Source organism: Anoplopoma fimbria, chromosome 7 (genome assembly GCF_027596085.1).
Source record: "Anoplopoma fimbria isolate UVic2021 breed Golden Eagle Sablefish chromosome 7, Afim_UVic_2022, whole genome shotgun sequence".
Classification (NCBI taxonomy): Eukaryota; Metazoa; Chordata; class Actinopteri; order Perciformes; family Anoplopomatidae; genus Anoplopoma; species Anoplopoma fimbria.
The window spans coordinates 5,738,024-5,753,250 of NC_072455.1; the positions used below are offsets into that span (position 1 = coordinate 5,738,024).

The 15,227-nt window shown below is 40.0% G+C and overlaps 1 protein-coding gene across 1 annotated transcript in view; it reads right to left on the reverse strand.

Moving 5' to 3' along the window:
- The window catches only part of capn1 (calpain 1), a 28,112-nt gene that overhangs the window by 3,750 nt on the left and 9,135 nt on the right, over positions 1-15,227 (reverse strand). The window contains exons 5-17 of the mRNA XM_054600884.1: positions 7,910-8,043; positions 6,237-6,405; positions 4,499-4,582; positions 3,677-3,762; positions 3,043-3,117; positions 2,532-2,692; positions 1,911-2,071; positions 1,386-1,397; positions 882-1,093; positions 553-592; positions 400-465; positions 247-304; positions 45-109 (exon numbers count right to left, since the gene is read on the reverse strand). Coding sequence (XP_054456859.1) covers positions 45-109; positions 247-304; positions 400-465; positions 553-592; positions 882-1,093; positions 1,386-1,397; positions 1,911-2,071; positions 2,532-2,692; positions 3,043-3,117; positions 3,677-3,762; positions 4,499-4,582; positions 6,237-6,405; positions 7,910-8,043 — 1,323 coding nt within the window. The remainder of the gene's footprint in view (positions 1-44; positions 110-246; positions 305-399; positions 466-552; positions 593-881; positions 1,094-1,385; positions 1,398-1,910; positions 2,072-2,531; positions 2,693-3,042; positions 3,118-3,676; positions 3,763-4,498; positions 4,583-6,236; positions 6,406-7,909; positions 8,044-15,227) is intronic.

Here is a 15,227-nt window from a genome sequence, read left to right on the forward strand (position 1 = left end):
GTTTTTACGATTTTTATTTGATTTAAATTCCATTTCAAGGATACGTCCATGAGGCTTATCATACTGCGGCAAGCTTCCTTTGTGAAGCCGTCGGTCTTCAGGTCTTTATCTGTTAGCATGAGAAAGTAAAGATAAAAATAGAGAAGATTACATTAAACACTCTATATTGAAGCCTTTTAAAAAAAATTATACAATTATGTTATGAGCAAGCTTGTAATTCCAGAGAGATTTACAGCAGTAACTAACGTTTGCTGATGATCCTGTTCAATATGGTTTGCAGCTCTGTGAGGCTGATCTCCATGTCCTGTCGGCACAAACAGAGACGGTTGAATTATGTGAATATGACTGTGTGTTTGTATGTATACCATGAAAAATAATATTTTCTCCAGACGTGCTTACCGGCCCGGCCAGCTGTCTGAAGAGATTCTTGAAGGCGGGGTCGATCTGGCTCTCGTCCAGCTCGACCTAAAACCCAAACACACACATTCTGAGCACACGTTTGGTTTTATTAATCATTGGCGGTCAGTTATTGTCGCCGTTTCATCCCCTCACCTCTGTTGGAAGCTCTGCTGTGACGTCATCGTCGAGCTCCCTGACATGGAAAGAATAAAGATTTAGAGTTACCTACTTTGTTCAGTTTTATCATGATGTTCTGCAAGTATTTCTTTATGCATTTATTTCTGAAAACACGTTTATTCCTCTTTCTAATTTGTCTTTTACTGCATATTTATCCTATTTATTGCCAGATAGGACACTGTCCCTCAACAATTACGCTTTTTGATTTTGCTGACCCTTTACCAAGAATAATTATGAAAAAATTGCTTATTTTTTACAAATGTTCTCCCCCCCCCAAAACATCACACTCCGTCACAGCCACTCACTCTGAGTTGGCGGGCTTCTCGGAGAAAACTCTGAGGACAAAGTCGGCCTCTTTGTGCGGCTCGAAGGTGGAGGGCACGATGATGTATTCCCCGGCCGGCAGCTGCAGCCGCGAGCTGACCTCCCTCAGGTTGATGAAGAGCTCCGAGCGAGCGCTGGAGCCGTGGGTGAGGAAAAAGTCTCGCTTCAGGTGGACGCCCGATTTGCCCGCAAACTGAGAGGGGAGAGAGATGCGTTCAATGAATACTTAAAAAATGGGTTTGGTACTTTAAAAGGTACTTCTTATCTTGTCAAGTTTTGGGTTGAATCCCTTTATTTATTTGTTTTGCAATACGTGGGTAATATTTAAAAACTATTAGGTTGTTCTCATTATGCAATTGATTACATTTTACGTTACATTAGATTTTGCTAACAAGAGGGATGGTAACCCCTCTCATTCCACCTCAAATTGCCGACTGGTTGTTCTTGAATCACAAGAAAAAAGTGGAAAGAAATAAAACTCATACCTCCTTTGGAACCTGTAAGAGAGAGAGAGAGAGAGAGAGAGAGAGAGAGAGAGAGAGAGAGAGAGAGAGAGAGAGAGAGATGAGATTATTGCCATGATGGATGTGACCAGAAACAACAAAAGACAGCAAAGAAACTAGAAAGTAGAGACTATTCAGCTCTACAAAATAAAAGAAGTATATGTGAATCCTGAAATGTGAAATTATAAAAACTTAGAGAAAGAAAGCTCTTTCCCACTGCAGGAATTTAAAGTTTAAAGTTTAAACTTTTCTCAGCACGCTTTGGAAAAAAAGTTACTGAAATTTCCACGTCGCCGAAATGCAAGTCAATGGTTTGCGTTTTATCCTAAATATCCTGCATTTTCAAATAAACTAAAAACGCAAGGAACGAATGAGGTTGCAAAGCCTCACAAGGTTCTTCAAAAACCCAGATTAGATTATGTCCCTGCAGTAAAAAAGGATCTAACTTGTCTTTCAAAGATTACGTTCCTACCAGCAGCGTTTGTTGGACTGCGGCTAACCCCGTACCTCATAGAGGGCGAACCCGATGGTCTCCATGTCTTTGCCCTCATGCCGTTTCCTCCTGCGGTCCTTCTGCATCAGGCCGACCAGGAAGCTGCAGTCTGATTGGCCGGGAGTGTCCGGGTGCTGCAGAACCAGCTTGAACTGAGGGTTCAGCCAAAAGGTTGCTGGAAAAAAAAGAGTTGAAAAATTGTTCTGTGTTTTTTACTTTAATTTTCATTTATCCATTGTTGATAATCTGTTTTAATCAGTAGTAAAGAAATGAAGCTCCAGTAGGTCGATAAAACATCATGTATGTCTTTATTCATGATCTAAAATGTATTTTAAAGCTGACCATGTTTAGTTACTTAGTGTATAAATGGGAGACACTGGTTCACATTCATCCAAATCCTCCTTCCATACCTCCTTTTTAATTTGTTTTATTTTACTTTTTATCATAAAAATTCCAGTGTCTGGATAAAGAAAATAACACCCTTGTGTGATCCTTAAAAACTGGTTTGGTCAGTGTTAGGAGAAGCTCTGAATAAATCTCCAAAATGAAATGAAAGGAACTCCTCTATCATGTATCATGCCTCCATTTCACTCCTTTCATTTATACCTTCCCGCCGTTTTCCCCACCCGTCATACCTGGGAAGTTCCTGCATCCTCCGGCGGTGCTGCCCCTCCTCCACTCGCCCTGATACAGCGAGGAGCTCCACTTCTTCATCTGGCTGTTCTGCAGGGCGTCGGCCGTCAGGTTGCAGAGCTCCAGGCGAGAGAACTCACGCAGGAAGTCGCTGAACGACATCCTTGAAAGACGGAAATATAAGCACTTAGTTAGGATAAGTATAAGAGTTTCAACCCTTTTTGAAAAACAATGCTGCATCTAACATACACCACTTGTTGCTGAGAACATCCATATATTAAACAGACATTACAAAGGGAAGCAGAAGTGGAAGAAACATGTTATTTCATTATATTTAAATGGATGCAAATGGACACAAAAGTTTGCAAATGTAGTCAATTTCAACGGTATAAAGTCTTTGGGAGTCGGGTTGCATTCGTGGCCTTCAGGGGTTTTTCCTTCAGCCGCAGAAAGGCAAAAAAACTGCTTTTTACACAAGTAATGAGGAGAGTCCACGTGCACAAGAAGACTCACCAGAATTCACCGTCCTCGCTGCGGTTTTGTAGCCGAGCTCTGACTGAGCGATCCACACTGTCCCACTCTCTGGAGCTGAGGATTTCACAGAGAAACAAACATCAACTACAGAAGCATTTGTTCTGTAGGTTCACATATGACTCAGCAACAAAAAAAAATTATAATGTTGCTTAACACAGACTTACAGCAATCTCTAGAATAATTGAAGTGTTGTATGTGGTTTTGTTTCTCTATATTTTCTTTTTCGCTGACATTCAGCAGACGTTTCACACCGGTTTGAAGTTCAAAATGCTGAACTGGATTGTGAAATAATGTCTGGCACTTTCATAACTATGGTGATGTGATATTATGTAATCCCCCCATTTCTGCACTCTGACTCTTCTTCCAAATGCTGAGGACGGTCCTGGCTTTGAGAACTAGTTTATAAATACGTGTAAAAAACCTATGTAGTACGCAGATAAGAGGTAAAAAAGATTGATGCCAACAAAAATCTGAAACAGCACTAGAAATGCTGCACAGTATCTGATTGTCTTTCTCACTTATAAGAAATAGGGATATGTGTGTTTTTTCCCCCATTATGTGTTTCTATTTAACGCCAAAATTTCAGTGTATTAAGTGTGAAGTAAGATCGTACTTGTCGCTCCAGGCTCCGGTCCACTCCACTTCCCCCCACGGGTTCCTGATGCGGACCAGCTTGGTCATATTCCCTCTGTACACCACCTGAGGACAAAGGAAACGTTAGCACACTTCCTCACCGCATAGTCATGTGAATCTTCTGTCAGTCACTCTGAAATTACTTGTCACGGTAAAACACACCATGACAAAAGGAGAAATCAGCTCCGTCATTTGAGGCAAATTCATTTATTTTACAGAACGGGGCATTACCGATGATGTTATGTTCTGACATCTGAATTAATCATGTGACAATGACATTAGGGACGCAGCTTTACTGAAGAAAATGTCAAACAACAAAGATGTCATGATAAATGTATTATTCAATCTATACATCTTTAAGTCTAAAAGTTAACTAAACTGAAAAAAGTGAACTTTGAAACTGTCCCACAGCTCGTCTTCCGCTGGGAATGAATGAATGAAACACAAAACTATAAAAACTGCATTTCACCTTAGTCAGCTCAAAGTCATGGACATTTTAAGAGCTTAAATTGGGCAAATGGAATTGTTTTCATGTATGAATTAAGTTTTTGCTGATAAATGATGTATCGAATCAATTTCACGACTCTCTTTGCTCATATTTCTCCCAAAAATGACTTAAAAGTTTCCTTTCAGTATGTAAATTTGTGTTTGAGGGGCGAAAGATAAGCTTTAAAATGAATTGAATTTTAAGTCATGTCTTGAGAAACCACCATGTTATATCTTCTTCCTTTTCTTACACTTCAAACTGTATTCCTGAAATTGTTGGATCTGTTTTGAATAACTTTGCCGCCCCCCCGCTCACCTCGTCCACGGCGGTCACAGAGTAGGCGTGTCCCTTCACCAGCTTCTTGAACGTGACGGCCTCCTGGTCCTTGGTGCTGGTGATCTGAGGGCGAGAGTAAAACGGAGGTTTACTGACGTCAGGAGGACGGTGACGAAGACGGGGGGAGGATGTAATCTGCAAACTGCTGCTCCACATGTGACAGGGTTAGAGACATCAGCAAACTTTACATCTACCTGTCACTGGTTGTTTTATAGGGACAAACAGCAACACAAACAAACTCATCAATTATGCGGCACACCAGCAAATCTTTGTTCGACAAGGTAAAATTACTGTTTTTGTCAATGGAGTCTGTTACCTTACAATAGAGCATAAATAACGGTGACTTATATTCATACAATCATTTTTTTCTTTAATCAATTATTAGGGATGTTCTGCCTTCTCATTTAAACCCTGTCACAGTAAAAAGGAATGTTTCTCACTGTCTCAATATTTCAATATTTCATCATCTCCGGTTCAGAAAGCTCTTAGCGAGTCTGTAGTCTTTAATCTTTAGTATTTGTCTTCTTTTATGTTTCCCTAAGAAATCAGCTGAACAGGCAGACCTTCATACCCAGACGGAGCAGCACTGATAACAGAAGAAAATGACGAAAAGGGTTCAGTCCCCTCTGTCTGCAAACACTCAGTGTCCTGGAGGAGCGTGTTGAATTTCTGCCAGCTCCAACCATTTTTACCACCAGCTATCCTGATCTCTACCGCCCTCTGCTGGTCCCAGATCAAATTTCCTACATTTTTCTACCGTTACAGCAAGCAGCCTTTCACTCAAACTGCCCCCCCACCCGCTCTGTGAGACTGATAAGGGCTCTACAAGGGAAGAAGAAATGCGGTAACAACAGTTCTCTTTTCTTCCAAACATTAAATATATTCTGTATGTAAAACGTGACAGCCTATGAAGAAAGTGTCATTTCAATCTGTCTGGTTTCCATGATCCCCACCACCCCCCATCCCCGTGTGAAAATCCTCCCAAACTTTTGGACGTCCAAGATCAGTTTGTATGGCTCTTCTGACCTTTGACCTCCTCTTAGAAGGGGACAAGCTAAAGTATGGGTCAGACAGTGAGCCCCAGTCTTGCATTCTAAACTTTACAATCACCTGTTTGATTTGTAAGTGTTGAAGCAATGCAACCTTTCGTTGTCAAATCAAATGATAATGAATGTATTCTCACCGTTCGTTATTTAATTATATAAGTTTCCATTGTAAGTTAACAGAAACCACAGAATTGTCTCTTAAACTGCTTGTTAACATGAAAAGGCCTTAACAGAAACCACAGAATTGTCTCTTAAACTGCTTGTTTCACGAGAAAGAACAAACTTTTTTTACAACTTAAAATGAATTATTAAATTGGGACAAATCATGAAAAAGTCACTTTTTTAGTGCTTGTGCACAAACATTTGTGTGTCTGGAGTCTGAACACTTTGAAATAAGACAATCCAGTGAGTTTATTGTGAACCGTTTAACCGAAGTTAAAGGAACAGTTTCACATTTTAGTTAAATGCTTATTTGATTTTTACCCCAAAGTCATATAAGAAGATGGATAACACTCTTGTGTCTGTATGTTAAATACAAAGCTCGCACAGGTAGCTTAGCTTAGCACAAAAAATGGAAACATAGGGAAACAGCTAGCCCGGCTCTGTCCAAAATCCTCCTCCCAGCACCTGTAAAGCCAAAGCAAAGGATGCGTGAATGTTGCGGTACTGACGTCTATGGAGCAGCCCAGCAGCGATCCTCTCTCTATGGCCCTGCTGATGATGCTGTAGAGGTCGGCGGGGGCTTTCTTCAGCTCGAACATCTCCGTCACGCCGCCCGTAAAGTCCTCGAAGCCCTCGCAGGTGCTGCCGCCTGACAGGGCCTCATAGCAGCCGCTCAACCTGGGACACAACAAGAGATGAAGGAGGTTTTTAAATCATTAAAGAGTATAAATGTAATTATTAGGTGCTTCAGCAGACCTTAAATGGAGTCAAAGGACCTGACTAAAAGGTTTAGAGTATGTACTCTGTCAGATGAAACTCCACAGTACCATATATGAACGTGAACCTACATACAAGCAAATACAACAATGCATACATTTCACTCTTGCCTCACACTCTTCCCGTTCTGCTGCTTTCTTAACTTGTCAAACACTTCCTGAAACAATGCTCTGTTTCACTTTTACAGCTCACCAGATTTACAACTTGAGACCGCAGCTGTTCCACTGGAGCAGCTGCGGTCTCAAGTTTCTAAATAGCGACGTAAATGGATTCAAGTGTTTATCTGTCACGCTGCTAACAGGTTTTTTCTCTTCTTCCAGAAACTCTCCAGCGGGCTCTTAAGCATCTTTGTACAAATTCCTGCCACTACTTGAAGTCTTCAATAAGCCTTGACTTGTGATCATCTGACTGGGAGTTGAGCAGACCCATGTTTATGTCATGTTTATATCATGGTGGATTTGACATACATGTGAACAGCTGACTGGAATAAGCATGCAAGAACGTTCACTTTAACCTCACAAGGGTAATCAAAAATAGGATATGTGCATTCGTAATATCTCCAACTTTGTTACACAAAGTGAAGGTGAGTAAACTCAGGCCGCAAACAGCAGCAATGCTGAGAGTTAGCAACAGTTCTGTAAACTGCTTTTGTTGGACGATATATTGACCCAGGTATTATTACGATAAACAACATTCCTGTAATCTTAAGACCTTTTAATGCCACTGATATAATGATAACACAATAGCATAATATTGCAAGTACTACCTTTAAAAGAGCAATGAACTTTTAATTCTTACGAATATTCACACTTTGGAATATTAAAATATTCAAAACAGGACGAAAATAAATAAAATAAAACTACAAAATCTAAAATGGAAGGGAAAACCCTGTTGTGCTTTGTGGCATCATGTTGGCTAAAGTGCTGGTGACATTCTCAGGTAAACAAACACACATGTAAACACAACGGGCTATTTTGAGGTCAGCAAAAACGAACGAGGTCGTGACCCTATGTGGTCCAATAAGTCAATAATGTAAAGACTATCACGGTCATGTGCAAACATTTCTCGATAAATTGATTATGTAGAAACAATGGTGCGATAAGTTGATAACGTAATAGCGATCAAGGTCATGTCTAAATACCGTGCGATAAATCCTTCATGTAAGTATCGTAAAAGCTCTAGTTAGCGATCACATTTAATCCAAATGATCAATTAAAGGCACAAAAATAAAGCCAAATTTAGGTACAAACCTAAGTGATAAATACAAATTATCTTAAATGTAGACATCCTGAAACGTTAAAGGTATGGAAACGACGACATATGATTCAACCCGAAGCGTTTTCTGATGTGACCTTAACACATCATTAGCCCTGAGTTCTTTAAGTGTTCATTATGTCGGCCTTACTTTGCGTAGGCCTTTTCCAGCAGAGCGCTCCAGAACTCGGTCCCCTCCGCCGAGTGGACAAACAGCAGCTTCCCATCCTTCACCGGCAGCCGGTCATCGATCACCACCTCCACCCACTCGCCAAACTGCCAGAACTGGAGAAAAAAAAAAAAAAAACGTCACCACCTAACAGACAAGGTTTATACAGATACCCAGCATTTCATTCATCAAACCCGCAGGATTAAATGACAAGAGATGTACTTCTAGATTCATGGTGCACATAAACTAAAAGATGTAGAGGAGGAAAAAGAACAAAAGTGGAAGTAGAAGTAGAACGTACCACAAAATGGAAAGCACAAGTACCTTTAAATAATGTACAAGTACAAATCTGATATGCCTGTCTTGTTTGAATATGTTTTGCTCTCAAAATAGTCCTTGTAAATACTAAATTTGATCACAGATCAGTCAGCCCTCTTTTATTTATGGTGCTGCCTAATTTATCGTGCAGCTGGCTGGATTTACTGACGCTTCAACAAGCTCGAATTTTCATTGGTTTGAAATATATAGAAGAGTCAGATTCAGTCAAGTTTTATCAGGTGACATTGAGGCGATATCTGAGCGATGATGTAGTTCAACCCTGCTTTTGTGTTTCAACTCTTAAATAAATACAGAGACTAAAATAGGCAACCTTTAACACCGGCACCCTAACCAATAATTGAATCTCCTCTAAACCAATCCTGCAAGCAAATGTTTAGTTTACAAGGCAAAGTAGCTGCACCTTGTTTACCTGCTGTTTCTTACAGGAAACCAATTCTTATTATCAGAGAACTTTCAGAGAACTTATATCCAGAGAAGTCAAGAAAAGTTTTGATTTCGGGGAACTCCCTCTGCCGGTTTTTGAAATGTCTTTTAAATCTCTCAGACAAGAGGTTGAATCAGGTGACAAAGCAAGGCTTTCAACGCAGCAGCTGAACTGAGATTGATGACAGCAAGGTGAGGTTCTCTGAAATGTTTTTTTCTTCAGTTTTCCTGAATTGTTTTCCCACAATAGGCCTTAACATGTGGCTGTGTGCTTGTTGGCCAGCAGGGAGCACAAGAGAGTAACACAACATATAGTATACAGTATATACTATACTAGTATGCCATCTGCCATCAGACTGTATAACAACAGCGGAGACCACAGTCTGTCAACATGCTGACCAGGCGGCCCCCCCATGTGGATATACTGTACATTTTTATTCCTGTTCTATCTTTATGTTGTTGTATAGCATGTGTATTTATTGTCTGTGTCTGTGTAGTTGAGCTGCTGCAATAATTTCCCCATGGGGATCAATAAAGGAATATAATAATATATATATATATATATATTACTATATATACTGAATACAAGCCAAAGTCAAAGTGTTTCTGTTTTCGACTCCTGCTGTTTCCTAACAATTCAACCACAAAAACATGCTTTTAATTTGAAAATCCTTAAGGAGAACTTGCCATCAGAGCTCAACCTGAGTCTGACTGAGGTTGATAGGAATTTGCTCACAAAAATGAAAACAACTCAGGACATCACATCCTGAAATTATGAGACAAAAAACAAGTGGGAGAGTCAACACTACATCTGTTAACTGTATAATAAAACAAATAAATATTCATTGCTGTTTTTGTATACTAAGTTATTAATACTTGAAGCAAAGCATTTGATGGTTTTTGAACAATTATGTAAACCTGCACACAAAGTCATTGTTGTAATAAGCTACTCTGTGCTGTTCTTCTGCCCGATGTTCTGGCATCAAGGTGTGAATTACATTCTGGAAATGTTACAAGGCTTCAAATAGACGTCATTCAACACCTGCACCTACATTTGAAAATATATCTTTTGCACTTGGCTGCTGCCTTTTTGCGTTTTTCTGCGTTATCTTTTCATGTAGGTTTTCTGTCATCTTAAGGGACTTTGTGCAAGTGCAGAAAACCCAAACATAAAAAACAAGCCTACTCATATAGAAAACCTCGTGGGCAGTAATACAATAAACCTCATGCAAAAGAGGAGCAGAGTGCAGTAATACAGTGTTTGATATACAGAGAAATATTTCTCTGTCACTATAATTAGGTTTGTAGAAGAGAGGAATAGGGAGAAGGAAGTTGCAGGGTTTCATAAAAAGCAACAAAAAAAAGCTGCAGCTGCTTGGCGTTCATGTTTATGTGAATTTACAGATTTCCCTTCATATCAGCGCGTGTGTGTATGTGCGTGTGTGTGTTAGTTCATACAGCGGGAAGATAGACTGATGGATGGATGAATTCTGCATGCTCCGCAGAACTGAATCCACCTCTGGGAGGAGCTGTGTCACACAACCGCAGACTGAACACACACACACACACACACACACACACACACACACACACACACACACACACACACACACACACACACACACGCTTGCCTCTGGCACACGCAACTTCCTCATTTAACTCTTTCACACAGACACTGCTGAGTGTTTATCTTACAGCAACGAAGGAAACGAACATCTCTGTCATGACTTGCAGGCCAAACTTAAAGGGGACACATTTAACACATTTCCTGGTTCATACTTTTATGTATTTTGGGTTTCTACTTAATCTACTTGAACATGCTGACATGGATAATGTTAAAAAAAAAAACTCATTATTTTTCTCATACTGTCCATCTGAAATGCTCTGTTTTAGCTCCTCTCTCTTAAAGCCCCGCACCCCCCAACAAAGCCCAGTCTGCTCTGATTGGCTTTCAAGAAGAATGCGGTGCACCTTTGCAAAGGTAGTTATCAAACCACTGGCTGTATTTTCTAATAAGTCTGCATGTGATATAGAAAGGGGAGCCAAATATGAATGTCTTGTTAAATCGCATGTTTTCTGATCAAAGCAGCAAACAATAAACTCACTGGATTATCTTATTTTACAGTCATATGTGTTGGTAGGTATTCCAGGCGAGAAATCCCCAACACAACTCAACAAACAGTTCAGACTTTTCTTGTGTGAAACGCCTGCTATAATAAGAATATGATGAAAGATTCTGCCCCAGTTTGGTTTCATTTATTTTCCGACTGAGACGGCTGAGATTGCCTAGTTTATAATTTATTCTCCCTCCTTTTGTTACCCCGCCTCGCTCGCTTGCTCGTTTTTCGCACAGACTCCCTCCTTCCTTTGCTGTCCTACTTCAATTAAGATTCCCACTGCAATGCGCTCATAATTACATTTTTGGCATGACTCATCCGGGCCTGGGTAATTTTTCTGGAGGCTTAAAGGATCCAGACTGATACAAAGGGGAATCCCCGGAAGACTCGGCAGCACACAAAACAGAATGGAAACATGTCCGAGCAGTAAAAAAAACTGCAAGCAATGGAAACATTTATTGGCTGCAATACAAACACAATGACGAGAAGCTTAAACAGAAAAAACATCATTCAAGCATGATAGAAAAAGAGGGCGAGGAAAAGTAGGGCAACTCTAACTCATGCTAAACGGAGAGCAGCCATATGTATATTTACGAGCCATTTCACGCATGTACGTGCAACACAGGCGTGCGTTTACAAGCCCTTCAGAGCAAATGAAAGTATTATTTCCACTCATTCTAGCAGAGAGAACAAGTATGTCCATGTTCGTATAAAAATGAACACACAGAGAGAGTCTGTGGAAATAATCTGTGAAAAACGGGGTCAAATATTCTGCTTCCCCCCCTCGGTTGCCTTCTCTGTCATTGAGTCAGCAGCCCCGGCAGACATCTGTAAATGGGAGCTGTGTGTGTGTGTGTGTGTGTGTGTGTGTGTGTGTGTGTGTGTGTGTGTGTGTGTGTGTGTGTGTGTGTGTGTGTGTGTGTGTGTGTGTGTGTGTGATGGAATTCATTGATCCTCGGGTTACCAGATGAGTCAGCACCACAGCCCCAGAGCTCTCAAGAATGGAAAATTAACAACCCAAAAATTTACAACCCAAATGTTCAAGTTTTTGTCTTCAGGGCTAACGGATGGATTTCCCATTTACTATGCTCTAGACTGTACTGCATGTGTGTGTGTGTGTGTGTGTGTGTGTGTGTGTGTGTGTGTGTCATGTTCTACATTAAAGGCCGGTTTCTATACATGTTCACATGTGTCTTTGATGTGTGGGAGCGTTCCCTCTGTTCCCTGTTTCACTTCCTTGTTCCCTCTCTCCCTTGTAAACACTTGGCAGGCTAACAGTCTGGTTGGCAGAGTTCTCACTGCAGCAAAGAGGGAAGCCGAGACACGCTCTCTGACACAGCAGGTTGAGATGGTGGAAGTTTGCATAAAAGAATGAAATATCGAATCATTAAAAAAATGTGAGTGCTGAGTTTGGAATCTTTTTTTTTTTCTGGAAGCTGTTTTTCTGAGAACGTGAGAGGAACGAGTTTTTAAAGAGGGTCTGAAAACGAAACATAAGAAGATCAGAGGACTCACACTCAGGTTATGAGATATGTGAGATCACAGACAGACACACTCTTCCACAACCCTTCCTGAGGTCACTGATGAATAGAACAGAATAGAATAGTCAAAGTAAGCAACGTATCCTCATACAACGGTTCGTATGACGATCTTAACGAAAAGTCATTCCTCATTTTTATGCGTTTTCATGCAACTATATTCACGGGAAACTCAGATAGGTTTAGGCAACAAAAAACAATTAGTTAGGTTTAGGAAAAGATTGTCGTTTGGGTTAAAATAACTACGGAAGAAGTACTAGAGATCACGGTAAGTAAGAATAGACTTACTGCATTCTGATATTGTTTCAGATGTTTCATTCTTTTATTCCTAGCACTACTGGGTCTTGCACATACTCACTCTAGGGTAACAACAAATTTCTTTGAGTTCACGTCCTTATCTGCAACATCAGGTTTGTTTACTTATAAAGTGGATGTTTAAACATATTGTATCATAAAATGTTAGCTTTTTACCATCATTTTGTCACCTAAAGTACACCTCAAGCACAGCTACAGGAAATTGATGATTAGTTTTAAAAGTTTCCCATCATAAACTGAAGTGGAAAAAACAATTAAATGTGTTTCATACTATTGCAAAGAGCTGGCCATCACTTAAGGCAAAAATAGTTATTTCTATGATATATAATCAATATCTGCTATAATATATTGCAAGTATAGTTGCGTACACAACCAAAAGAACCCTCAGTGGAACTACTTGCTGGGTCAAAATGTCACCAAGATAAAGATTTATGATGCCAGTGTGCAGGTACTTTTCTTTTGCATTCATTTTGGTTGTGAAATATACTACATTCAAATCGAGCTTTTCATTATTATAAAGCACTGCCGCCAGGATTTCCCTATTTCACTATCTCACACTGCACTGAATGCACGTATTGTTCACCTGCTCACACTGACTGCAGCACACAAGGGTTTGTGATCAGCCGCTCCAGTGTGCAGCAGCTACTGTTTTGCCTGTGCTTTGTTGTGTGTGTGTGTGTGTGTGTGTGTGTGTGTGTGTGTGTGTGTGTGTGTGTGTGTGTGTGTGTGTGTGTGTGTGTGTGTGTGTGTGTGTGTGTGTGTGTGTGTGTGTGTGTATGTTTGTGCGTGTGTCTGGAGTATTTTGTGTACAAAGCAAAGTTCAGCTGATAAGGCCCGGCTCGCATTGCGGAAACAGAAAATATATAACACATATTTTGAATTTAAGACACAAAGCAGAAGGACTGGTCCCTCAGGCAGGAGAGGTGCTACTCAGCTACATTAGACACATCAGTGATAGGTTGTCAACAGTTTTTCTTTTGCTAGACGCGACAGACAGATTAAATCTCCTCTCCTACGTGTGATGAAGACATGGGTGTTGGTCACTTCAGGAGAGTCTGTTTAAATCAGTTTTGGCGGTGACTCAAACCTTCCCAGGTTTAGTTTATTTACTTACTGGGTGTGGATCTGAAAATGTCAGTTATCTCGGGTGACTCAGTGAGGTTTAACAAAGCACAGAAGAGGAGATTATTAAAGAAAAGATTATCATTTTGAATCCTTATTCTTTCTAGGAAATCCTTGGGAGAAGGAGAATAAGTTAAACTCTTTACTGACTCACTGATTCAATTTATTTACTGACACTTAGGACTACAACTGCAGATGTTTTTTAAATTAGAAAATAAACCATGAATATTTTCAATGTATGGCCAAGGCGTCATCCTGTAAATGCTTATTTTGTCAAAACAAAAAACCCCAAAGGATTCAGTTTAGAATTAAATGAGAAATGAGCAGGGAATCCTTACTTTTCTTAAAAAATACTTAGTCTTTTTTTTTTACTGAACTTATCATTTCAGCGATAATTCACATATATATAGTGGCCAGAAGCATGAATTCTACCAACTGTATCAATATAAAGCTGTAAGCTGCTCAGTGTTTCTTGCCAAAACACAAACAAAGGCATGAATAAAAGGAGAGAAATATCTAACAGATAGCATCTGGGCTCTTCCTGTGACTCAGTTTCAAAAACTAAAAATGACATCATGCATCTAACCACAGCGAGAGATCAACAAAATCGTTCTGCTTAAAAGAAAACTCTCAGCTGATCATGACGTTAGTTTGCTTGTAATGTATCACTGTCATGTCAAACACAGCTACACACAAAGATGCTACAAAATAAGCTTTTGAACCAACGATAAAACAAACTCATTTCGATTTTCACTCTAACAGTTTGCACAACCGGTGGTGCGACTAACAGGAAATTACACAACAGCAAAAACACACCAGAGTCAGTGAGCTTGCACAGAAGTTTAGGACCCTGAATACAAACGTCTTGACTTCCCCACAATAACAGAAAGTCCTCAGTTGAGCGTTTGATAAGAAAAAAGTAGTATTAATAATAGGGTTATTCTACTTTGCATGACATCGATCTCTGCTGTACTAAAAGCAGCAGACCCTGGGATATGTTAGTAATACGTTGCATAAATAGCCGAAGTCAGTCACAGGAGGAATATGAGACAATGGGCCCCCAGGCAAAGACATGCAAAAAGGAACCACCATCTTCCCTCCACATGAGCAACACACAGACTTTTAAATTCTTTGCCCCTTTTTTCGCTGTTTTGTTTCTCTTTGTGGTTGTTTTATATCTCTTGGTAGTCATTTAGTGTCTCTATAGGGTCTTTTTAGTTCTCTTTGTGGTCATTTTGTATCCCTTTAAGGTTGTTTTGAGTGTCTTTGTAGTCGTTTAGTGTCTCTATATTGTCTTTTTATTTGTCTTTGTGGTCATTTTGTGTCTCTTTGTAGTTGTTTAGTGTGTCTTTAAGGTATTTTTATGTCTCTTTGTGGTTGTTTGGCCCCTTTTGTAGTTATTTGAGATCTCTTTGCAGTTGCTTTGTGTCTCTTTATAGTTGATAT